Below are 26459 nucleotides of genomic sequence, written 5' to 3'. Positions count from 1 at the left end.
TCCCTCAAGACTGAGGCCAAATCCTCACTGGTTTACTCTATACCATGTCTGTATTCAGAGTCAAAATATCCTTATTCTGGTGCCACACGTTACTTGTAACAGCATTGTGTGAAAGACAGGCCAAGTCGTGCTTCACCAAAGCCAATAAAGTCCCAAAGGTCTTCTACCTTGGGACAGTACATTATAGTAAAATTCAGGATAGGTAATTCAATGTCTTTCTTTTATAAAATAGAAGGTCTGGTATAAAAGGAGATAGGAAATGGATAATCTGCATGAGTGGATTAGTCCTTAGAGAGCCATATCAAGTCGTAGTGGATCAATTTTAGGAAACAAATAGAAAGTAAATATCTGGAAATCGATTCCCTTAAAACTATTCTATGTATTTGTACTCCTTGTACAAATACTTCTTAGCCATATTTGTCAGCCTTAGGGTTGTAAGAACAAGTGTTGTAGAAGAATGGAAATGGAATTGCTAAGTTCTTTCTTTCTTTCTTTCTTTCTTTCTTTCTTTCTTTCTTTCTTTCTTTTTTATTTATTTGAGATAGAGTTTCTAGTTTCTTAAGAATTGGTTAGAAATTAGCACAGTGTTACTTTTGCCATATTCTGTTGGTCAAAGCAGAATCAAGGAGGGGAAATAGACTCACATTCTTATGGGAGGAGTGTCAAAGAGTCTATGGCCAACTTGAATGTGTCTCAGCTGCCATGTGCCAAACATTCTGTTAGGTCATTGTAGTAAAATCATGCACAAAACAGACATAACAGTTTGCCTGATGAAGCATAAGGTCTAATAGGAGGGGACAAACCTTAAGCAATTATAACACCATGTGATAGGAGAGTACAAGGTACTAGGGAATCATAGGAGGGATCCCTAACCCAGACAGAACTGGAATTGAAGCACAACTCTTGAAGGAAGTAGCCTGAGAACTCTATTATGTTGAGTTAATTCTGTTTAATTTTGTTCTTTAATTTTCTGGGAGTCTTATTGAGTGGTGATAATATAGCTTCAGCTTTTTGAAAGCATATTTCTCACACTTAAAGGAAACCAGTGACAGATTTCCAGTGATAGTATAAATTTGAATTTTACTATCAAAATGGAAGGATGCTTTAAGTCTGAGGGAAAAATGGGCATTGTTTGGTTCTTGGAGTAAGATTGGGGAGAACCAGTGAAATTGGGACCCAGTAGTGGCAACCTCCCCTGGAAAATTCTTTGGAAAAGTGACCTCATATTAAAGGAATTTGCTTGAACTATATTTGGCAGTATACCAAGTCTGCCCATGTGGCTTATATTTTTGTTGAAGAATTTTCTTTCTCTGAAAAAAAAAAAAAAAAAAAAAAGACTACCTAGGGACAATGCCTGTACACAGCAGTGTTTTTCTTTTAGATTAATAAAGACCTATTCCTGTAATTCTCAGCATATGCATATTGGTCTCTCAGTTTTCTTTAATATTAGAAAAGGAAATGAGACTAATTGATCAAAGCATTGAGTTTTTGAGTTTAGATAAAATAGTCAGCAATAATATTTCCAAAGAAAGTAAAGATTAGCAAAAAGAAAGACTTCTGGATAAAGGCCCAGAGTTAAGGCTGTAGGATTTACTTCATTAGTGATTTGAAAGAAACCCCGAAACAAAGCTTCAACTAAGAAGTTGTTGCTATCCAAGAATGCTGTTTATCAGAGAAATAAGAATGAAAGAATTAAACTTTAGTCCAATTATAGCAACAGTATGATTAATAGAGATTGTTATATTAATGTGAAGATTCTCTAAAGATTTTGGATATGGGATCACGAGCTCGAGTGGGTAAATTTCATGTAAACATAGGGGCAAATCTTAATGGTCTGAGTAAAATATTGTATGCATAGAAGTAGTTGAATTCTTTTATATCCTTGTTTTCATTGCTGCTCCTTGTCCTTAATGCTTTGACTTCTTGCACAAAAAGCAGCAGCATGACTATAGTGCACTTCCATCATTGAGTGTCTCTATTATTTCCGTTCTTGGATCCCACTGCAATAGTCAGTTTATACTGGCCCTGAATAGGACTCATTCCATAGACATCAAGTAACTGAAGCATTCTTTTTTTTTTTATGGATTTTTCCCCCCTTGCATTGCCAATAAATGTTTGATAGGATATAACTATTTTTCCCTTAAAAGTGAGAGGAAAAAGTACCTTTTCCCCTTTATTTCTTTGCTGTTATTTATCATTTTGGAAAGAAACTTGAGATACCAGCGTAGATGTGAGACTAGGTAATTATTTTGTTCTGATAGGATTTGCTAATTCAGACAGGATAAGTAAGATGGATGCTTGGCACGTAATTGGTGCCAGTCCAATTGTTTTTGGGTGTAGGAATTTACCATTCTGTGGTCTTTTCTCCATGTTTCTCTGTCTTCATTTCCTTCTTAGCTTTTGGCATTTTAATTTCCCTTATTATAATGTCATATTCAAAGAATTTTAGTGTGTTCAGCAGGTATTCTTGATGTCTTTGCTACTGCTGTCTTTATTGCAGGGGACTGAACACAAGGTAGGTTAGGGTGACTGGTTTTGTCCCTTGCAGAGTTAAATTGTAAAATTTGTTGTGCTTTTTTTTTTCTGCTCACAATATAGTATCTTGGAGAAATAGTAGGACAGACTGAGAAAAACCTGGCTCTATTAGCTACTTTATTTCCTTAACTTCTGATAACACAGAAAACTTTGAATACTTCTTCTGCAATCTTCCTAAACTTATCCCCTTTCATATTGAAGAGATCTTTAAAGTGCAAGCATGAATCACATGTGTTTTATCTTAAGTTTTTATTTTTTATTTTTTAAAGATTTATTTATTTATTGGAGAGAGAGTGAGCACACACAAACAGGTGAAAGAAGAGTGGGAGAGAATATGTAAGCAGATTCCTGCTGAGCACAGAGCCAGCCCAACATGGGGCTTGATCTCAGGAGCCATGAGATCAGGACCTGAGACGAAACCAAGAGTAGGATGCTTTACTGACTGAGCCACCTAGCACCTCTAAGCTTTTATTCTTGGTTGAGATTTTTAAAATAATGATTTTTGTGCTTTTTGTAATAATCCTATAAATATTTAAAATTGACGTATGTTTCTCTTTATGTCTCCTCTACTGCATCCTTTTATTTTTTTTTTTTTACTGCATCCTTTTAAAACTGTCCTTTAATGGTTTCCTCTTAAAACATTAAATCCTTTTTGCTGTTCTTCAAGGACCCTTTAAAAAACTATCTATAATTAGATAAGATCTAAATCTTGTTATACCAAAGCTGATTTGGTTTCAACCAAAGTTGAAAATATATAGGACTTTGATAAATAACTGCCAGGTTCTGACCTGAGAAAGAACATATTCCTTCCTCTAATGTAACTTAATTGGAGTAAAATCCATTGTGTGCAGTACTGGGGATGTGAACTTCAGCAGCTGGGAGATCTTGGCCCATCTTAGAAATCTGCCCACCATGCTGATTTTCTCTCCTCAGGAGGATTTAGACTAGAAATAGAACTTTAAGCATTATCTACAATAAACAAAACAAATTCACAAGATTATTATTGCAGAGTGAAATCAACTAGTTATACCAAGAATAGTATCACTCATGTTAGTAATACTAGGTTGTTATGTGATAATAAAAAAAAGAAAAACCTTATCTTTGGAATCCAGGACAAGAGGAAATAGAAAATATACTTTTCTCTTCTGGCCTCAATTAAATGTTTCTTTACTTCTGTAATAGAATTGGTATTCAGTCCTAAGGATGTCACCTTCTATTAGCACTTGTGCCTTCTCCTGAGTCCCTCTCCATCTAAAGGCTCTGTCTTATCATAGTTTTATTTCTGAGTAAGCCAGACTGAAGCCTGAACTACTTTTTCACTTTTCTTTCAAAGCTAGTGTGATCTTATACTTCATGATTCTTCCTTAGGTCCAGTGGCACTGGGACCCTCATTATTTCTCAGGCCCTTTGCTGTCATTAAGATCTGTTGCTCCTCTATTAATATAGATCTCATGCTGCTCATCTCTTGGCATCTGGGTGTTCCATGTCCTAGAACTGGGCATTGGCTCCGGTTCTTGCTATACTTTCCTGGGGACTTTTTCCCTAAAATTTGATTTCTTCTGTTTCTTGGTCTTGTTAGAGGACCCTCAAAAGTATATACATTGACCACATAGCTCCTGAGTGTTCTGCATTCCAGTTTTTGTTTTTTGTCTGTTTTTTTATTTTCTATTGCTTTACCCACCAATGGACCCGCTAGTGCCATAATCACATCTGAACTACCTTCTTTTCTCCCTACTTATATTCTTTCTATAAACTATTTCCTTCTTTGCTTTCTGTAAGGAAAGCAGAATTCCTGATTTTAAGAGTTCTGGTGGAACAGACATATAAGAAAGTGAAAAACTATATGAAAAATATGATAAATGTTATAATAGAGAAAAACAGCAGGGTTCTATGGAATTGCAGAGAGATTCCAATGCAGCTTGAGTGTGGATCAGGAAATAGTTCCAAGAGGAGATAACACTTGAACTGCCTCTGATAAGTAATTAGGAGCTAGCCTAGCCATGAAGAGGAACTGGAGGTATTGGAGGGATGCCTAAATGAATCCCTAAAAGATCATCCAGAGTTGGAAACTAGATAGTTCTCAGGCTGAATTAGTTGATCAAATGCCAAAAGCAAGAATGGGACCAAAAGGGAGACCGATCAGACATTCAGCTGAAGCTGAGGCAAAGGAGACTTTGAAAATTATTCCAAGGGTGGGAACAGAGCAGAGTCCCTAGGCCTTCACTGTGCATTAGAGTGAAAAAGAGAACTTTTTGAACCTGGAGAATGCTGGCATTCAATGAAGAGGAGTAAGTGGCCAGAGAGTGACAGCATGAGTGTAAACTAGAACAGAGGACAGTGATATTGACACTTTATTCACCGAAGAATAACGGAAGAAAGTTTATAGGTAGATCGCTAGAAGCTGGAAGTCTTTTTCTTTAGAGAAAAGTGTGCTAATCTGATGATAGTATAAAGGGGTGGGAATGGGCAAGAGTGGAAATACAAAGTTTTTTTTTTTTTAAGATTTTATTTAGGGCAGCCCCGGTGGCGCAGCGGTTTAGCGCCGCCTGCGGCCTGGGGCGTGATCCTGGAGATCCTGGATCGAGTCCCACGTCGGGCTCTCTGTATGATGCCTGCTTCTCCCTGTGCCTGTGTCTCTGCCTCTCTCTCTGTCTCAATAAATAAATAAAATCTTAAAAAAAAAAAAGGTTTTATTTATTCATCAGAGCAAGGCTGCAGAGACACAGGGAGAAGCAGGAGAGAGAGAGAGAGAGAAAGAGAGACTGAGACAGAGACAGGCAGAGACACAGGCAGAGGGAAAAGCAGGCTCCATGCAGGGAGCTCAACGTGGGACTCGATCCCGGGACTCCAGGATCAGGGCCTGGGCCAAAGGGCAGTGCTAAACCACTAAGCCACCTGGGCTGCCCTACAAAGTAGTTTTAATGGGTAATATAAGAATAGCCAGCAGAAGATACTTTTAAGAAAGACTTGTTGAGTTGTGAGGACCCAGATAACACTGGAGAGATCTTGAGGTTTTGGGTTTAAAAAAAATTTTTTTTTAATCTTAAAATTCAAATATAGTTAACATACGGTGTTGTATTAGTTTCAGGTATACAATATAGTGATTCAGCAATTCTATACATTACTCAGTGCTCACCCTGATAAATATACTCTTAACTCCCATCACCAATTCACCCATCCTCCCACCCACCTCCCCTCTGGTAACCATCAGTTTGTTCTCTACAGTTAAGAGTCTGTTTCTTGGTTTCTCTCTCTCTCTCTCTCTCTCTCTCTCACTCTCTCACTCTCTCTCTCTATCTCATTTTTCCCTTTGTTCACTTGTTTTGTTTCTTAAATTCCACATATGAGTGAAATCATACAGTATTTGTTTTACTCATCTGACTTACTTCACTTAGCATTATATTCTCTACCCCCATTCATGTCATTGCAAATGACAAGATTTCATTCTTTTTTTATGGCTGAATAATATTCTGTTGCATATATGCACCACATCTTTTTTGTCTATATCTATTGATGATGAAGTCTTAATGGATCTAACACACCTGACCAAATGGCATCATTCTCCAGTAGGGCCTGAGGAAAAGAGAAGGCAAATGGATTGATTTAGACTTGGAGGTTTTCAGAAAGGGTGTGATGGAAAGACAGGAAAGCAGGGGAGTTAAGAATAGTTGTCAGAATGGATAAACTTTAGCTGAAAAAAGAAGGAAATTCAGTCAAGATCCACTGCTAATTTGAAGGGAAAAAATAAAAGCTGGTGTCAAAAAATAGACATTAATGAGGTCAAAGTGTAGTTATAGCAGAAGTGTGATATTTGGAAAAGTATCAGTTGGAATATTAGATTCTCCTGTCACAAAGTATATAGAAAAGTAATTGATGAGGCAGGACTTTGTATGCTTAAAAGATACATAAGAAGTCTGAAAGGAGAAAAAAATCACTTTCACTGTATATAAATGGGAAACAACACCAACAAAAGTGAGAGATAAAAAAATTAGAATAATTTCCATAAGTATGATGAGCTGAGGACATGGAAATATTTCCAAGATAAAAATCCTTAATCTGTAAAGATGTGCTTGTGATTGGTAGTCTTCCAGCAGCAGAGGATAATTATAGCTGCTTCCTCTATATCCAGTGCCAGTTTTCTCATGTTCTTCCAAGGGGACAGCAGCATTCTGTCTGCACCCTCCTTCTGCTTCGTCATGCTTCAGTCCCTAATTAAAAGGGTGGAGGGGGCTGGCATGGGAGTGTTGGAGGCTCGCAGGGTTAAGAACCCCCACATAGAAGGGCAGCCTGACTCAGGGTATGAGAGCCAAGCAAGGTGAAGGGAGAGTTCTTGTAGGAGGATGGTCCAATGCTGGATGTCAGAGCCTCAGGGGGTGGAGAGGGCACCTGAGTAGGGGGGGGCTACCTACTTCAGAGAGTGGAGCCTTAGTGAAGTGAGCAGGGTGTCTGCCCAGGGAGGGGACAAGATTGATTTCATACAAGAGGACTGGTCAAATAAGTAAATATGTTAAGCATAATGGGAACTAGGTTTCTCACTATAGGAGAAAGTTGTAAGTGTGAAAATGGAAGGAAGAATACTAGAATGAACCTTATGGTGTTGAACTGGAATTGAGGGATATGTGTGAACATGTGGTTTTCAGCGTATATATAGAGAAGATGGATAGCTATAGAAATATATATGTGTTATGTAGGTATGTATATATACACATATGTATAAAGTATGTATATACATATATCCTGTTTCTCTCCATTGAGTTGTCCTAGGAGCAGCAATACCCCAGTAACAATGAGCATACCTGGCATTCATATCTAAGTACTATTTCCATTAAAAGGAACCAAAGCTCCTTAGAGAAATTGCTGATTTCAGGGCTGTACCAGGATAAGTAAAAGATGAGTTTGGGACATCTTCTAACAGAAAGTAAGCAAGTGCACAAAGAATCATGGGGATGTGTCAAAAGCAAACAACAGCCAGCTTGAAGGGGTTCTCACTGGTCATGTCTGGACATTTTGAGCATCAAATAAATAATTGTTATTGATTAAAACTGACTGAATAAAATAATAAAGAGGAGCCCATATTGATATGAATAAACACATCAATAAATTGAAAGTTGGACAGAGAAACAAGGAGTTTTGAAGTATCATCTCATACTTGTTAATTATAAAGGGAAAAAAGAGTAACTTCACAGTGAAGAAACCTGGAAGATACCACCTTGATCAAATGATCAGAGTTAACATCACCAATAATGGGACAAACCAGGGACAGTGCCACCTGATAGAGTGCAATGAGAAGAAGCCAGTATCACTTCTGTGGTAGTCCTGCAGTAGATGTATAATTTGAATCTAGTCATGAGGAAATACCACACAAACCCCAATTGAGGGACATTCTACAAAACACTGACTTGTAACTTTAAAAGTATTAAGGTCATGAAAGTCATGGAAAGACTGAGGAAATACTCCACATTGAAGAGGACCAACTAAACATGACAACTAAACACACATGGGATTTTGCACTAGACTTTGCTTATGCAGGACATCATTGAAACAAATGGTGTAATGTGAATGGTGCCTGAAAATCAGATGGTACTAATGTATCAATATATTTTTTAAATATTTTCTAATTATAATGATGTAGGGGAGTATCTTATTTGTAGGAAATGCACTAATTGTTTGGTAGTAATGAGACACTAGTATTGATGGCTACTGGACTCTCAAATAGTTCAGGAAAAAACAATTCTTTATAATATACTTAGAAGAATTTGGGGCACTGGGGTGTCTCTGTCGATTAGGTGTCCAACTTTTGATTTTGGCTTGGGCCATCATCTCAGGGTTGTGGGATTGAGCCCTGTGTTGGGCTCCTCACTGAACATGGAGCCTGCTTAAGATTCTCTCCCTCTCCCTTTGCCCCTTTCTCCACTTGCATGTGTTCTCTCTCTCAAAAAAAAAAAATACACACACATGCACACATACACACGAGCACACACAGAAGAATTCTACTGCAGGAAGGTAATATTGATCCATGCCTTCTTAATACTGTCCTTCCTTCCTTGACTTTACTTGACTTTAGAAATACTGGTTGTCCAATTAGATTATTTTCTTTTTTCCTTCTTTCTTTCTTTCTTTCCTTTCCTCCTTCTTTTTTTCAAGGATTCTTCTTAGTCATCCTATTCTTTTATATGGGCACTAGTTTGTAGTGCTTTCCCCTTGGCCTTCACTTCTTTCTCCTTTAGCAAGTTATTCTGTTCCTTTCAACTGTTAGACATGTGCCTTCTAACTCTGCATCTTTATCTGAGGTATCTCCTGATTAGACCTGAACTTAGCTTTCTTTAGTGCTTCTTTTCCCAACAGCTCAGATCTACTGATATAACTCAACTTTGGCCTGATTCCTAGGACTCATGAGTACATACTTATATTTTGTGAAAAAATATGAAGTCTAATTTTCTAATTCCAAAAGATAGTAAAATGAGCTTCTGCATGAAAGAGAGGATTCTTACAGAAAATTGTAGAGTGGTTGTCTCCACTGAGTCAGGCGCAGGGTCATGAACTAATTTCCAGAAGAAAATACAAATCTGGTCATAATAGAAGGTTATATGTTAGGAAATGAATTCTATTTTGATATGAAATAAACTTCATTAGGGATGTTATGTGAGACAACATGAAGTCAGAATATTATCTCCTCTTACAAATCTGTTTTGAGAGTGCAGTATATACAATGTTAGAGGTTATGAGAGAAATTTGAACTATGTACATGAGAAAATGATTCATGTTTTAAAAATGTCTTAGTTTTGACATGAAATAGACATAAAAGCATGAGTATTTTTAATTGGCATGTTTCATTTAATAATACATAGAAATAATAGAATAAAATTATTTTAAACAAATTGACCAACAAGAACATATGGAGAAAAAATATTTATTGAAATTCCATTCATTTAAAAATATCATTGATAAATAATCTTCTGGTCTAAAGTTTTCATTTTATAACTGTAAATATATGTTTATGTTGAGGATTAAAGTTTCATATTCAGCTCTGTACCAGCAAGTATGAGACATGTCCTGCTGACTTTTGGGTATCTCTTATTAGGTTTCTGATCAAAGAGACATTCCATGAAGTGTTGCAAATTATTCTTTCAAAATGCTTGACCGCAGTTGGACATTACAGATTCTTCATTTATTGAGCTCTCTGTAGGAACAAGCATTTTAGTGGTGCCTGGGTAACTGAATGGGTGGCTCAATTGGTTAAGCATCTGACTCTTGATTTCAGCTCAGGTCATGATCTCAGGGTTGTGAGATGAGCCGTGGGGCATGGGGCCTGCTTAAGATTCTCTCCCTTTCCTTCTGCCCCTCTCCCACCATCTTTTTCTCATCCTCTCTGAAAAAAAAAGGGGGGGGGGGTAAACATGTTAGTCACAAATGAATCTCTGCTCAGTGCAAGAGATTACAGGTGACCAAATGGCTCTTCTATTTAATTGATGCAAACTTCATTCATTGTCCCTCTCATTTAAAAAAAAATGGTACTATTTCCTGAGACTAGTGTTGTTTGAAAAATCTTGGCTAACTAACAAGTTCCCAAGAGATATTATTGAATGGTGTACTGCCAAGAACAGTTTAGATAATTCAACAAAATTGCCTTTAAAAAGTCCAAATACATTTTATTTTAATTTTAGAATAATTTATTGAGATCTTGTTGGTTGCATAGTTGGATGTGACAGGGATCCAAAAAAAATATGTAACTTATACAGAGCTTATTATCATTTTGGAGAAACAAAATAAATTCATATGAAAAAATAACCCAGGAAAGGATGTAATTTAGTGCCAATTTGGTAAATTAATATTTTTGTTGAGTCAGACACTCATCAGTAATCTGCCTGTAGCACTTACCATCATAATATAATTTTTGGTTACTTAATAAGTCAGTATAAGTCTGGGTTTATTTCATGTTTTTTATACTTTCAAAAATTTAATTATAGAAGCCTTAGTTTTTCAGTGCTAAAGTCAGCATGTATTGTTGAACACAAACTATATACCAGCAGAGTTGCAGGCACTGGGGTTACAAATGTGGGCAAAATAGAATCTGTACTTAAGGAACTTGTCGCATTGTGTATATATGTGTACTGTGGGGTGGTGGCAAGGAGGAGATGGCCAGTAAACATGAAAATTTAAGATCGTTTCAGATACTTGGAAATACTGTAAAGATGATCAAAATGTTAGTATGGAGGGTACTTTATTTGCTGTTATCAGAAAGATCTGTCTGAAGAACTAAGCTATGAGTTGGGGCCTGAATGATGACAGGAGTTAACTAGTTGGCTAAATTTATAGTTTGGAGCTCAAGGAAGTGGGCTAGATTGAAGATAGAAGTTTGAGAGTCATTTTGAACATGATATTTAAAGCTGTGTCAAACACAGTTGAGAAGTCAAGTAAGATGAGAGTTGAGAGTTGACCTTTGCCTTTAGCAGATGTGAGTCATCAGAGACTTTGGTAAGAGTTGTTTCTGTGAAGCAGTGAGGGAGAAAAGCCTTATTAATAGATTGAAGAGAGAATGGGAGGCAAGAAAGTAGTGACAGTAAGAAAAGATAAGTCTTAGAAGGGTTTTGCTATGAAGAGAGAATAGAGGGCAAAAATCCAGTTTTTTCAAAAGATAAATAATGTTAGGGCAGGTTGTTATGCCAATAAGAATAATCCAGTAGAGAAAGTGATGTAGCATAAAGATGGGTAGGAGTGAAACCTTTAAAAAGTTGACCTGGAGGGCAGCTCCGGTGGCACAGTGGTTTAGCGCCACCTGCAGCTTGGGGCGTGATCCTGGAGACCCTGGATCGAGTCCCACATCAGGCTCTCTGCATGGTGCCTGCTTATGTCTCTGCCCCCGCCCCTCTCTGTGTGTGTGTCTCTATGAATAAATAAATAAAGTCTTAAAAAAAAAAAAAGTTGACCTGGAATAGAATCTAGAGCTCATGTGAGAGGATGTCCGTGATAGTAGAAAATTTCTTTCACTGTAATGGGGGATGGCAGAAATACGGAGGCAATACTATGGAGAAAAGGTAGTCTTTTCAGTAAGTGGTGCTTGAACAACTGGACATCCACATACAAAAAGGTGAATCTCGGGATCCCTGGGTGGCGCAGCAGTTTGGTGCCTGCCTTTGGCCCAGGGCGCGATCCTGGAGACCCGGGATCGAATCCCACATCGGGCTCCCGGTGCATGGAGCCTGCTTCTCCCTCTGCCTGTGTCTCTGCCTCTCTCTCTCTCTCTCTCTCTCTCTCTCTGTGACTATCATAAATAAATAAAAATTAAAAAAAAAACAAAAAGGTGAATCTCAGCAGACTATATATCTTTCACAAAAATTAACTCAAAATGGATCACAAACAGGGGCGCCTGAGTGGCTTAATTGGTTAAATGTCCTACTCTTGATTTCAACTCAGGTCATGATCTCAGGGTTGTGAGGTCGAGCCCCATACTGGGCTCCATGCTGGATGTGGTGCCTGCTTATTAATATTCTCTCTCTCTCTCTCTCTCTCTCTCTCTTCCCACCCCCCTCTACCCCCACACATGCATGGTCTGTCTCTTAAAGAAAAAAAAAGGATCACAAACCTAAATGGAAAATGTAAAACTATAAAACTCCTAGAAGATAACATAGTAAAAATCTAGATGACCTTGAGTATGGTGATAACTTTTTAGATACAACACCACAAGCATAATCTATTGGAAGAAATAATATATAAACTGGACTTCATTAAAATTTAAAATCTCTGCTTTATGAAAGATACTCTCAGGGTGCCTGACTGGTTCACTCGGTAGAACATGTGACCCTTGATCTTGGGGCACAAGTTGAAACCCTACATTAGGCATTGAACTTACTTTTAAAAAACAGGGCACTGTCATGAAAATGAAAAGACAGGCCACATATTGAGGGAAATTATTTGCAAAAGATGTATCTGATAAAGGACTTAAAAATCAATAAGAAAACAATCTAATTTACAAATAGGCTAAAGATCTTAACAGGCACCTCACCAACGAAGATATATATTGATGGCAAATAAGCTTTTGAAAAGATGTTCCACATTGCATGTCATCAGGGAAATACAAACTAAAACAACGGTGAGATACTACTGCACAATTACTTGGAATGACCAAAAAGCAGAACACAACACCAAGTGTTGGTCATGATGTGGAGCAATAGGAGCTCTCATTCATTTCTGTTGGGAATGTGAAATGATACAGCCACTTTGGAAGATGTTTTGCGAGTTTTTACAAAACTAAACCTACTTTTATTAAATACAATAATTCTATCCCTGATATTTATTTACCCAAAGGAATTGAAAAACTTAGATCCACACAAAAACCTTCACACAAATGTTTTTAAACAGCTTTATTGTAATTGCCAAAACTTGGGAGCAACCATGATATCCTTCAATAGGTGAATGAGTAAACAAACTGGTGCATCCAGACAATGGAATATTAGTGCTAAAAGGAAATGAGCTGTGAATCCATGAAAAGACATGGAGGAACCTTAAATCTTTATTACTGAGTGAAAAACCAATTTGAAAAGACTATAAACTATATGATTCCAACTATATGACATTTTAGACAAGGGAAAAATATGGAGACCGTAAAAAAGATCAGTGGTTGTTAGGGGTTTGAGCGGGAAGGACATTTCAGGGTAGTAAATCAACTCTGTATTATACTTTAGTTATGGATACATGTCACTATACATTTGTTCATACCCCCAGAATGTGCAACACTAAACATGAACCCTAATGTAAACTATGGACTCTGGGTGATAATGGTGTGTCAGTGCCTACTGTGTTGTGAGGTATATTGACAATGGGGAAGGCTAGGCATGTGTGGGGCCAGGAAGTTTATGAGAAGTCTCTGAATCTTCTGCTCTATTTTGCTGTGAGCCTAATACTGTTCTAAAAAATAAAACCTATTTAAAAAGATACAGATGGATTAGTAGAATTTATATTAGAAAGATGAGGTAGTTTTCACCCTATTGCATCTATCTGTTTGAAATTAAGATTTGGTGATCAGCTGAGTGTGAGAGGGAGATGAGTGTAGGAGGTGAGGAGAAATGAGAAAGTGTGAAATGGCCTTCTCAGAGACTGCGAAGTTGAATTTGCTAGGAAATCATAGTGGTAAACTTTGTAAAAGAAGAATGCCAGTGTGAGATGCATGGCTGGCTTAGTTGGAAATGCATGTAGCTCTTGGTGTCATGAGTTCAAGCCCCATGTTGGATGTAGAGATTATTTAAATAAATAAGCTTAAAAAAGAGAGCCAGTTTGAGATTTCTGGCCATAAATAGGAAGCGAATCTTAACATTGTTTTATAATTTTTCTGTAACAGTACTTTCACCAACTAGTGGCAGATGGGATGTCTATTACCTATATTGTAGTCTTGAAATACCATTTTCTACTAAAAGAAAGAAGGAATTCTTAGAGAAATGGATTATTTCAGGCCTGAAGCAGACATTTCTAAGACAACAAGGAACATTTTGTCATAACAGAGAACAAGGAGGCTGTCAAAACCTATAGTCATAGGGTGCCTGGATGGCTCAGTTGGTTAAATGTCTGACTCTTGATCTCAGCTCAGGTCTTGATCTCATGCTTTAAAAAAAAGGCGAGGGCAGCCTCAGTGACTCAGTGGTTTAGCACCACCTTCAGCCCAGAGCCTGATCCTGGAGACTCGGGATCGAGTCCCACGTCGGGCTCCCTGCATGGAGACTGCTTCTCTCTCTCTGTCTCTCATGAATAAATAAATAAAATCTTAAAAAAAAAAAGGCGAAAAAAAAAAAAAAAAGACAAACCCACAAGTTATAGTCATGTCAAAAGAACTCAGAGGCCAACATGAAGAGCCTTCCACTGGCTAAGTGTGGGATAATTTGAGTCCCAGTAAAGAAAATAACTGCAGTGGATTAAAGCACATCAAATATGTTTAAATCCACGAGTTCATATTAATCCAGAACATACACACAACACATGCATATACATACACACACACTTTAGTGGAGACTCTTGAAGGATTTCAGCAAATGAACTAAGTTTTCTTTTCTTTTTTTTTTTTTTTTAAGATTCATTTATTTTAGAGAGCGAGCGAGCAAGTGAGCACATGAGCCAGGGAAGGGGCAGAGGGAGATGGGGAGAGAGAATCTCAAGCTGACTCCCTGCTGAGTGTAGAGCCTAATGTGGGGCTCAGTCTCACCACAATGAAATCATGATCTGAGCTGAAATGAAGAGTGTGGTGCTTAACCAGCTGAGCCACCCAGGTGCCCTGCAAATGAGTTCTTTATTTCAAAAACTGTTAAGAGAAGGAATCTTGCATTTGCCAAACAATAGGTATGGTGAAATTTGTCTTTAAATAAGAGTCTCAGCAAATACATGAGGAATGATTGCTAGAACTGGAATATTCCATGTTGTAACTCCTAGTGAATTAGTGAATTTAGATATTAAGCATCAGCAGCTGTTAAAGTCATGTAAAGGACTACAAGATACTATAACTAAACCAATGTGAATTTGCTCTTGGTGAGTCAGAAACTGTCCCAAGTTGAGTTGTTGCACAAAGTACTTTATTTGCAGCAAATAAGATCTTGAGGAATAGCTTCCAAAGCCATGACTCTCCAAGCAAGTGTGGATGGATTTCTTTTATTTAGGGTTGAGGTAAATATTTAGATAGGGAAGCCTTGTCTTTGTAAGTAGTGGCAGGCATAAGGTCACAGATGTGCCATAAGGAAACATGCCCATATACACATTATATGTTGTTTAAATAAGGCTTGTGTTCCTCCTTGGGTAGAGATTTTAGTATACTAATGAAATAAAGGTGGTTGTAGATCATTCTAGAGGTCACTCCATGTCTATCTGCCTAGGCCCAAGTCAAGGTTTAAGTTGAAACTGGTCTGGCTGGTCTGGGCCAGCTGCAGATCTTGCCAGGGCAGTTGTTATGGCTCAAGGGGTTGTTTTGGTTTCCATTTGCCTAAGAGATAAGCTGGAAAAATGAGCTTTAGGAAAAATGTGGGACAAAGGTTGGTGAGTACAAGCAGGTGAGCAGTAAAGGTTAGGTCTTGGGGTCTAGCTTATAACAGTACTGTGCATCTTCTCATAACACCAGACCATGAATTGTCTCATAAAAAATGGATATGAATCTGATTAAGCCTTTTGATTTAATTACCAGTTTCTCAAGAAGTATGGAAGAAAGGCCTGTTTGTTAATCTATACCATAGGAATGTAATCGGCAAAATCCAGATTATGAGAAATTTTAGAAGACAAATTGTAGTGTCTAGGGGTAGCTTATCATTTTATGATAGAACTGTAAATTAAATGATACCATAAGAGTCAGGATAGTTGTTACTCTTAGGAGGGAATGGTTTTTGATTGGGAGAAACATGAGGAAGGCTTCTGGGATACTGACAAGACTCTGCTTTAAATGGGTATTATGTACAAGGGTGGTTGCCTTATAAAAATTCATTAAGCTGTACATTGGTTGTATGTAGCTCTTTGTATTTGAATTACGTTTAACAATACTAAAGTAAAACTTTTTTTTTTTCTTTTTAAAGATTTTATTTACTTATTCATGAGAGACACAGAGAGAGAGGGAAAGACATAGGCAGAGGGAGAAGCAGGCTCCTGAGAGGGAACCTGATGGAGGGATTCGATCCCTGGACTGGACCGGGATCATGCCCTGAGCTGAAGGCAGACACTCAACCACTGAGCCACCCAGGTGTCCCTAAAGTAAAACGTTTACATGAGATTAAGACACTGAGATTTATTTTTAATTTCAATTTTTTTTAGTTACTTGTTACACTTTCCTAGGAAATGGGGGATAGGAGGAGAGCAGTGTCAAAGTCTTCATTTGAGTCTAAATAACAGATTGCAAACAGCAACTAAGACTGCATATCAAAGAATTATAACTTGGATGTTTGAACTTAAAAAAAAAAGTCAAGTATGTTTCACATAAAAGGACTGCTCAGCATTAGTCACTTAACCCATTTCTAATACAGATTCTCATCTTCAGACGGTGAAGATGTAGTAAAGTGAAATATAAACTGAAAATGCCTATTTATACATGCTTCAAGTTTTTCGATGTGCTTTTATATATATTATTTAATAAAAGACTAAATGAATCTATGAGTGGAATTGATAGTTTAAATTCTCTGCATAGGGGCAGCCCGGGGGACCCACCGGTTTAGCACCACCTTTAACTTCTGCTAAAGGAGAAGAAGCCTGCTTCTCCCTCTGCCTGTGTTTCTGCCTCTCTCTCTCTCTCTCTCTCTCTCTGTGCCTCTTTTGAATAAATAAATAAAATCTTAAAAAAAAATTCTCTGCATATAACGGAGTGAATGCTTCTTTACAAAATATTCAAGGATATGTATTTTAAGAATGAGTCTAACCTTTATTATAGATATCAATACATTGTTTAAAGTAATTTCTCCCTTAATTATAAGATTCCTTTTATTTGTTTAAGGAAAATAATTTTCATGAATTTGATAAAAACAGAAGTGAATTAAACTGATTTGGAAAAAAAATTTTTTTTAAAGATTTTATTTATTCATGAGAGAGACACACACACAGAGAGGCAGAGACATAGGCAGAGGGAGAAGCAGGCTCCATGCAGGGAGACCGACATGGGACTTGATCCTGGGTCTCCAGGATCAGGCTAAACCACTGAGCTACCCAGACTGCCTGGAAAAATTTTTTTAAAAGATTTTATTTATTTATTCATGAGAGACACACAGAGAGAGGCAGAGATATAGGCGGAGGGAAAAGTAGGTTTCCCATGGGGAACCCGATGTGGGACTCAATTTCAGGACCTTGGGATTATGACCTAATCCAAAGGGGAGATGCTCAACCACTGAGCCACCCAAGCATCCCTGAAAAAAAAATTTAAACATTCATGATATTTTGGCAAGTATGAAGTAAATTAAAACTACCTTTTTTTTTTTTCTGTCAGAGGTCTCTTTATTAGTATCCATGATCGAGGACATATTGCTTCAGTTCTTAATGCATGGCCAGAAGATGTCATCAAGGTAAGTCATCTAAGTTTTTCTAGTATGGCAAATCTGTTCTTTTTCCTATTCTATAACATATTGATAATTTTCATGTTACCAGATAGCATTTGGTGTGGATATATTGCAGTTCAAAGCCAATGGCTATGAAAGAATTCTTGAGATGTTTATGCTGAAAGGTGGTTTTATTAAAACACAGGGACAGGATCCGTGAGCAGAAAGGACTGCATTGGGATTGTGAGGAGCAATTGATTATATACTACTATGGTGTTGGAGGAGGTGAAGATGGGAAGTTTCCAAAAGGATTTTCATATACTAAAGAAGACTCAGTATCTTAGAGGCCTGGCTAAGGTTGCTTTTTTCTCTAGCAAGGCATTAACATTAAGATTGGGAGTTGTTGGAAGAATGTCACACTCTGCCTGCCTCAACTATTTGTTATTGGGCTGCAGGTTGTAAGGAAATTTAATTTTTTTTAAGGAAATTTAATTTTATCTACATTTCCTTTTTGCCTTTGTTTTCTGCATCAGCATTTACTCGCTTTTCTAGTGAATGTCACCTAATTTATATTTCTTTGATGTTTGCATACTGGCTTAATTTTATTTTGGTACCATTTAGAGACTGAGTTTCCCTACTATTTCTATATAATTTCTCAGTATTTCCTTGCCCATTGTAAATGTTGAATAAATGTTGAAGTTACCCTGAATTTCTTTAAGCAAAATCCCTTTTCACATTTGTTGGGTTTAATCATCCACTAAGAATACATAAGTAGACAAAAAAAATCTATTAATTTACTTCCTATATCATTGTGACCTGAAGTAGTTCATCTGACTCTGTTCTCTCAGTGACCTAATGAGAGTAAAATAAAAATAGTATTGAATGTTTAGTAGTTTTCTGTGTGAGACACTACCTGGATTGACTCTTGTAATTATCATGATAATTCAGTGAGGAAAGGAAGGTGAGGTGGCTACACAGCAGTGCATGGTGGTGGTGGGAACTGAACACAGGCCACAGAGCCCTTACTACTCTTAGACATGGTGCTGCTCCACTGCCTTTCTTGTCTAAGGAAGGTAAGATATACTTGTCCCTTCCTGGGCTCTTTTTTTTTTTTTTCTTCTTCTTTCTTTTTTTTTTTTTTTTTTTTTTTTTTAACTTTCTCTTAAGTGCCAGGCAACATTGTGCTATGTCTTAGGAGTAAGATTGAATGAACTGATGCCTTTTAGGGCTACAGTGGCACTTCAGCTGTGACTTCTGAAACATCACTCCCTTTCTTTCTTTCTTTCTTTCTTTCTTTCTTTCTTTCTTTCTTTCTTTTCTTTCTTTCTTTCTTTCTTTCTTTTTTATTGGAGTTCAATTTGCCAACATACAGCATAACACCCAGGGCTCATCCCATCAAGTGCCCCCCTCAGTACCCATCACCCAGTCATCCTTACCCCCTGCCCACCTCCCTTTCCACCACCCCTTGTTCTTTTCCCAGAGTTAGGAGTCTCTCATGTTCTGTCTCCCTTTCTGATATTTCCCACTCATTTTTTCTCCTTTCCCCTTTATTCCCTGTCACTATTTTTTATATTCCCCAAATGAATGAGACCATATAATGTTTGTCCTTCTCTGATTGACTTATTTCACTCAGCATAATACCCTCCAGTTCCATCCACGTCGAAGCAAATGGTGGGTATTTGTCGTTTCTAATGGCTGAATAATATTCCATTGTATACATAGACCACATCTTCTTTATCCATTCATCTTTTGATGGACACCAAGTCTCCTTCCACAGTTTGGCTATTGTGGACATTGCTGCTATAAACATCGGGGTGCACGTGTCCTGGCGTTTCCCTGCATCTGTATCTTTGGGGTAAATCCCCAGCAGTGCAATTGCTGGGTCATAGGGCAGGTCTATTTTTAACTCTTTGAGGAACCTCCACACAGTTTTCCAGAGTGGCTGCACCAGTTCACATTCCCACCAACAGTGCAAGAGGGTTCGGTTCCCCTTTCTCCACATCCTCTCCAACATTTGTGGTTTCCTGCCTTGTTAATTTTCCCCATTCTCACTGGTGTGAGGTGGTATCTCATTGTGGTTTTGATTTGTATTTCCCTGATGGCAAGTGATGTGGAGGATTTTCTCATATGCTTGTTGGCCATATCTATGTCTTCCTCTGCATCATTCCTTTTCTTGTGAGCTAGAATGACTAGTATTGATTCACTCTGCTCTCTAAGGCTTATGCCAGGCAAATTTAGAAGGCAAAATGTTTTTCATGACTTCTAGTCTTCCCAGTTTTTTCGCTTTTCTTCCCAAAGTTGCTTCCTTAGCTTTTATCCCACTAGGTAGACTGCAGTATCCTTGGATCCAGTCCTCAGAAACTACCCCAAAGTGTTAATTCTGTGAAGCATAAAATGTCTAAGAAGGATGCTTACATTTTAGCTGGAATCTAGACAGGATTTTAAGAATGAGTCAGTATAGGAAATAGTTCTAAGGTACAGAGGACTAATTAATACCCACATAATCATAACAGTTAGGCAATACAGTTACCTTGCTTTGTGTTCTTCCTACTAGTTCATCTCTGAGCATTTATTTTCATTAGTAGCCTACTTTTATTTTTTCAACTCTTAATATTGGGCCCTCACTGATATTCCTGATCCTAACTGATATAGGAAAAGATGTTAGTGTTTGAAGCCTATATATGGCCAAGAAAGAATTCTTTTTTTTTTTTTTAAAGATTTTATTTATTTATTCCTGAGAGACACACAGAGAGAGGCAAAGACATAGGCAGAGGGAGAAGCAGGCTTTCTGCATGGATCCTGATGCGGGACTCCATCCCAGGACCCCAGGATCATGACCTGAGCCAAAGGCAGATGCTCAATCACTGAGACACCCAGGCGTCCCCAAGAAAGAATTCTTGAGACATCTTTGATGCAAAAAGGTGATTTTGTTAAAGCACGAGGACAGGACCTGTGGGCAGAAAGAGCTGCCCCCAGATGATGAGGAGTGGCCCATTATATATATTAAGTTGGGAGGGGGTTAGGGATAGCATAAGTCTCTCTTGGAAGCCTTGAGGGGGCTAGCTATTGTTGGGGAAAAGGTCATTTATTACAGCCTAAAAAACCTTAGTCAGTGAGACCCTTCAGGTGGATATTGGTGGGTTTTATACTTGGGGGATGATTGTCAACACATATCTTGGGGGGGTTTAGAGATAAAGGAAATTTTTAAAGGATTTTTATATGTTAAGGTAGACTTACAGGGTTGGGCTAAAATTGCCCTTTGCCCTTAGCAAAGTATTAACATCGAGGCAGTTGAATTCCTAGATCAAGATCACTCTGAGTATTTCAAGGACTTATCAGTGGGCTGTAAGTAATAAGGAAATTTAATAATTTTTCTTCTGCCTTTGTTTCCCACATCACTAACTATACTTAGTATTATTTTAAAAGCCTAGCATAATATCTGACACAGAATAGGCACTTAAATGGCAGCTCTTTATTGTAATAGAATATTGAAGAAAGCACACATGAAACAAAGACAATCAATTGGGATCCCTGGGTGGCGCAGCGGTTTGGCGCCTGCCTTTGGCCCAGGGCGCGATCCTGGAGACCCGGGATCGAATCCCACGTCGGGCTTCTGGTGCATGGAGCCTGCTTCTCCCTCTGCCTGTGTCTCTGCCTCTCTCTCTCTCTCTCTCTGAGACTATCATAAATAAATAAAAATTTTAAAAAAATGATTTAAAAAAACAATTATTAGACAATATATAATTAAACTGGTATAAATTATTAATGCCATATTCATTTAGAGGAGACTATCATTTAGAAAAGGCAAAATAGTTAAGAAATTTTTGTACCAAAGTTGGAATTTAAATTTAGCCTTTGATAACTGGAAAGGGAAGAAGATTTTATTCTAAGAAGGGGACAGATGAATTTAAGTATCCAGTACAGGAAGAGAATGGAGTGTTTTTGTGCAGAAAGTGAATTACTTGGCTGGCCTGACTAAAGCTAAGTGTTAATATGGAAATGTAGTGGGCTTAAGATTGCTTAAGTAAGAGGTGATCAAATTATTATGTTAGGTCTTAAAATTCAGAGGGATTTAGACTTGAAATGATAGAATGTCATATTTATAGCTAGGAGTAACTTTCTATAAGTAATATTGAGGAAGACTCATCAGGCAACAAAGCGGCAAGAGGTGTGCATTCAGGTCCTAGAAAAGGAAAAGAATGAGTGAAAACAGGATACATGGTAAGGGTGTCTGTGTGTGTTCAGGAGAACCCCTGTATACTCATGCAGAGTTACTAGTCAGCTAATGCCTAGGTATTAATTGACACAGTAGAATGAAGATGAAATTTCTGAAATGCAGACATCATTGAGAGAATTATGGTTGTTTACTGAGATCATCCTGCTTTGTAACTTCATTATTGTGTGGAAGACATCCAAATGCTTTATTTTCCTTAAGTGGGAGGTGAAGTAGGTAAAAACAAAGCCAAGGGAATGTCAATTTAATGCTAAGCTGTGTAGGTGGCACATTTTTGTTTTCCAGAGGATTCCTTCACTATTAGAATTTTGTTTTCCAGAGGATTCCTTCACTATTAGAATCTATAATGTTGAGATGTTTGTGAATTAGTGTTTTGTAACAAGGCATAAGCAGATAAAATAGCAAATGTCTCAAAAACAGTTTAAACATTACTCATGGGCACCTGGGTGGCTCAGTCATTTGAGCATCTGACTCTTGATTTATGCTCAAGTCATGATTTTGGGGTCCTGAGATCAAGCCCCATGTTGGGCTCCTTGCTGGGCATGGAACCTGCTTGGAATTCTCTCTCTGCCCCTTCTCACCCATGCATGCTCCTCCCCCAAAGTAAGTAAGTAAATCTTTTTTAAAAGTTACTTAAATAACTACCACCTATATAAAAGCCCATGGCATATTTATATAACAAAACTAATAGCTCAGGATGAAAGGAGGGCTTAGAAAATAAAACTAAGGAAGAAGTGAATTAAAGTAACATTTTTCCTTTACATACAAGACCTAGATTTAGTTTAACTTAGATGTGCTATCAAAAATAAGTGAAAATTACTGTTACTTTTCAACCCCTTTTTCAAAAATGTTGAAACAGATGAAAATCGCAAGTAGCAACTCCCTGGGTCTAAATATCTTTAATGAACCTAAAAAGCATTGTATAAATTATTATCCAGATCATACCTAAGTTATACAACAATGTTCTCTTTATAAAATATCTTTTAAAAATATTTTTAAAATAAATGCAGGCCAACTAAACTTTACCTGTATGTAAAGTAATGTATAAAAGTATGCATTACCAGCAATAGATAAAAGTACTTCTGTTCGTGATAACATGATAAATAGAACAATGTCAAATATGTAATTGGAGTATTTGGACTTTGAAAATTTGATTTTAATTTAAAAAACAAAATTACATTTTTCTGTGGTATTTATCTTATCTTCAGAGCTGACTAAACCAGTGCTATCAAGTTGTCATCTTCAAAATAGCATAACCTATTGACCCTTTGCAATTAGACATGGAAAATTTGACAAAGGTCGGCTTTATGGGGTATGCAAAAGTAATTTTCACCTGCTTTTCAGGTGTATTTATTTTAAGTCAGTTCTTTAAGAGCTGCATAATATAAGTGAACAGAAAATTAAAAAGATCTGAAAAGTATATTTTAAAATATGTTTTCCACTGTGGTGTAGGGGAAAAACATTGTATTAGGAGTTAACATACCCAGTTTCTGATTCTTTGGTATTAACCAGGTAAATCACCTTAGATGATTTCAGTTCTGTGATCTTCAGTTTCCTAATCTATAAAACAAAATAGATGAGTTCATCTAATATACTCTTAATTCCTCTTCTAAAATACCATGACCATGTATAATACTCTTGATGGTAGTTACAATTTGTTAAGAATTTGTAATGTACCAGGTACTGTGTATGGTAAATACTTTGTATATCATGTTCCTGTTTTATTGAATCACAGATTTATGCAACTAACTAACTAACTAACTGTTTATCCATTGTTTACTATGTGCCAAATGCTATGCATGGTGTTGCTGTACAGTAGCAGAATAAAATAGAGTTGGTTCCTATTTTTATGTAGCGCCTCTGCAAAGTACCTTTATTATTCCTGTTTTACAAATAAGAAACAGAAGATTTAATTCATCCATTTATTTAAGGTCAAATGACTGACATTTTCCCAAGGGTCAATTGAAACAAGTGTAGGAGTTGAAAGAGAACCTAACAAATTGTGTTTCACAAGTTTGGTTTTGCTTAAATTCATATAATGGCCATGAATCACAGAATAAGGATGTTAGATGCATTAATTTCATACAGATGTCAAATAAAATAGAAATAAAATCTCCTCATGATTAAAATGTATGTCTCATAGATACTCAAGGTTATTGGAAAGAAACTAAACAAAATTCAGTAAGTCTAGTGGTTTTCAGGTAAGAGAAGTAGCAAACTGTACTCAGCATATTTCAAAAGTGGCAGAACAGTATCCAGTGGCTAGAGGAGTTAAAGAGGATGGATCAACATTGCCGTGAAAATAGGACAATGGTGCCAAGATGCATAAACTAAACATCAGAGCATTGGGGGGCTACATAGCAATCATGCATTATTTACCTAGGGCTCTTCCAAAATTATGCTCAAAGTGGATGGGATTGGTATCAAAGCTGCTCTGCATTTCACTTTAGTTACCACTTTGAGCTCCTGTTTCCCTGTATTCTTCCCATTTGCCACAAAGTTATTCTGATCTTTATGTGTTATACCCTCTCTTCTTCACTAACCAAAGTAATCATTTATATGTATTTTTAAAAAATGGTTTAAAAATATATACCAACTTTATTTCTTGTCTCCACTCTTCCACACTTAAGATCATATGAAATCTCTTAGATATATATATTAAATTTTGGTTTTCGACAGCTTAGTATTTCATTACAGGAGTATTAACTTCAGAAGGCAGAGACAAGGAATTGTGCCCCTAGATTTCTAAACATCTATTAATGGCTACTTTTTCTTTCTCTTTTAGGCTATTGTGGTGACTGATGGAGAGCGTATTCTTGGCTTGGGAGATCTTGGCTGTAATGGAATGGGCATCCCTGTGGGCAAGTTGGCGCTGTATACAGCCTGTGGAGGGATGAATCCCCAGGAATGTCTGCCTGTTATTCTGGATGTGGGAACAGAAAATGAGGTAAACAATTTAAGTCTGTAAGACAGTCTGGACACCTTAAAAAACAGCACCAATTCTTGTCTTTTGAGGTTTTTCTCAGGAACTTCATAACATTCACTTCTTTTTGTCTGGTTCTTCCTCCCTCCTCAAACTCATCCCCCAAGAACTATAAGAAAATTATTCTTTCTCTTTTCCTCTTTTCTTCTCCTTCTCAATAATGTGACTAATCTTTTACCAGCTTGTTTATTAGTGTTTTATCCTTTGAGGAACACTCACACCGTCATTCTATAGAGTATATGTTTTACTTTAGGAGATCATGGTTTCTTTTTTAAAATTATTGTTTTCGTACTGATTAGGAACTAATCCCAAAGGCCTTACTAAGTTTAATCAGTATGAAATCTTGTTCTAGAAGCCTGTTTAAACCTGTGGTAGATGACTTGGAATTTTATTTATTTATTTAAAGTTTTATTTTAGAGAGAGAGATTGTGTTCAGGTGAGCAGTGGTGAGGGACAGAGGGAAAGGGAGACAAGCAGACTCTCCACTGAGTGGAGAGCCTCATGGCCGACTCTACCCCAGGACTCTGAAATTATGACCTGAGCCAAAATTGAGAGTTGGATGCCTAACTGACTAAGCCACCCAGGTGCCTCTGATGATTTGGAATTTAGTGTTTCTCATTCCTGTATCAATATTTTAGAATCCTAAAGTTGTATATCAGTACATATTTTTGCTCATCCTTTATTGCTAATATTTAGGTTCAGTTATTGTGATAGATACTAGAAATTAAAGGTAGAATGTATACAGTTTTTGTAGTTGTTTTCTTCCCTCCTAATTAACCCATTGATCGTACAATATTAACTTGAACAGGTTTTATATTCATTAATAGAGAAAATTATAATATCTAACTTCCTATGTATGCAAGTGCTCATTTAACCTTTATAAAGGGAACATTTTGATAAAAGCATGCTGCTTATCTGATATATTCTTTTTCAATACTAATAGAAATGACTTAGAAATTATCAAACCTGACATCTTTGAACAATCATCCTAAAATTACATATGCATATTGAACATTAAGATTTCCTCTTTATTTTTTTCATATATTTTAAAAACATTCTTCTGTGATAAATTACAATAACATCAGGTATAGTTTAAAATTACAAAATCTGGATGTGCTCAGTCCATTAAACATCTTCCTTTGGCTCAGGTCAGATCCTGGAGTCCCAGGATCCAGACCCACATCAGGCTCCCTGCTAGTGGGGAATCTGTTTCTCCCTTTCCCTCTGCCCCTCCTCCTGCTTGTGTTCTCTTGCTTACTCACTCTCTCTCAAATAAATAAAACCTTTAGCATTACCAAATCTGTAGAACATCTTAAGAATTCTAGGGAGAGGTGAAGAGGAGTCAGGAGTGATGGGAAAGGCATGCAAAAATGTAAGAATGCAGTTTTAAATTTGGCTTTTGCTTGTTTTTAAAAGATTTTATTTATTTATTTTTAATGTAGTCTCCATACCCAGCAGGGGCTCAAATCCACAACCCTGATATCGAGAGTCACCTGCTCCTATGACTAAGCCAACCGGGAGCCCCAAACTTGGGTCTTTTATTGAGATGTTGTCGATGTAATGTGGACATAGAGAAAGTTACATACTAATGATGAAACTATAACACTGGGTATTTTGCAATGATAGATTGTATTTAGTTATAGGAGATACTTTATTTCACGAAAAGAGGTCTTAAAATTGTCAAATTGGCTAGTTGTCTTGAGTTTTCTCACATTTATCTGATAGT

General features: G+C 37.1%; 1 protein-coding gene across 1 annotated transcript in view; it reads left to right on the top strand.

Moving 5' to 3' along the window:
- Nucleotides 1-26459, top strand: part of ME1 (malic enzyme 1) — a 198788-nt gene that overhangs the window by 62177 nt on the left and 110152 nt on the right. The window contains exons 4-5 of the mRNA XM_055330798.1: nucleotides 17468-17543; nucleotides 24536-24697. Of these exons, the coding sequence (XP_055186773.1) occupies nucleotides 17468-17543; nucleotides 24536-24697 (238 nt within the window). The remainder of the gene's footprint in view (nucleotides 1-17467; nucleotides 17544-24535; nucleotides 24698-26459) is intronic.

Source organism: Nyctereutes procyonoides, unplaced genomic scaffold (genome assembly GCF_905146905.1).
Source record: "Nyctereutes procyonoides isolate TBG_1078 unplaced genomic scaffold, NYPRO_anot_genome, whole genome shotgun sequence".
NCBI classification, from domain to species: Eukaryota; Metazoa; Chordata; class Mammalia; order Carnivora; family Canidae; genus Nyctereutes; species Nyctereutes procyonoides.
This window is presented reverse-complemented; position numbering and strand designations above follow the sequence as displayed.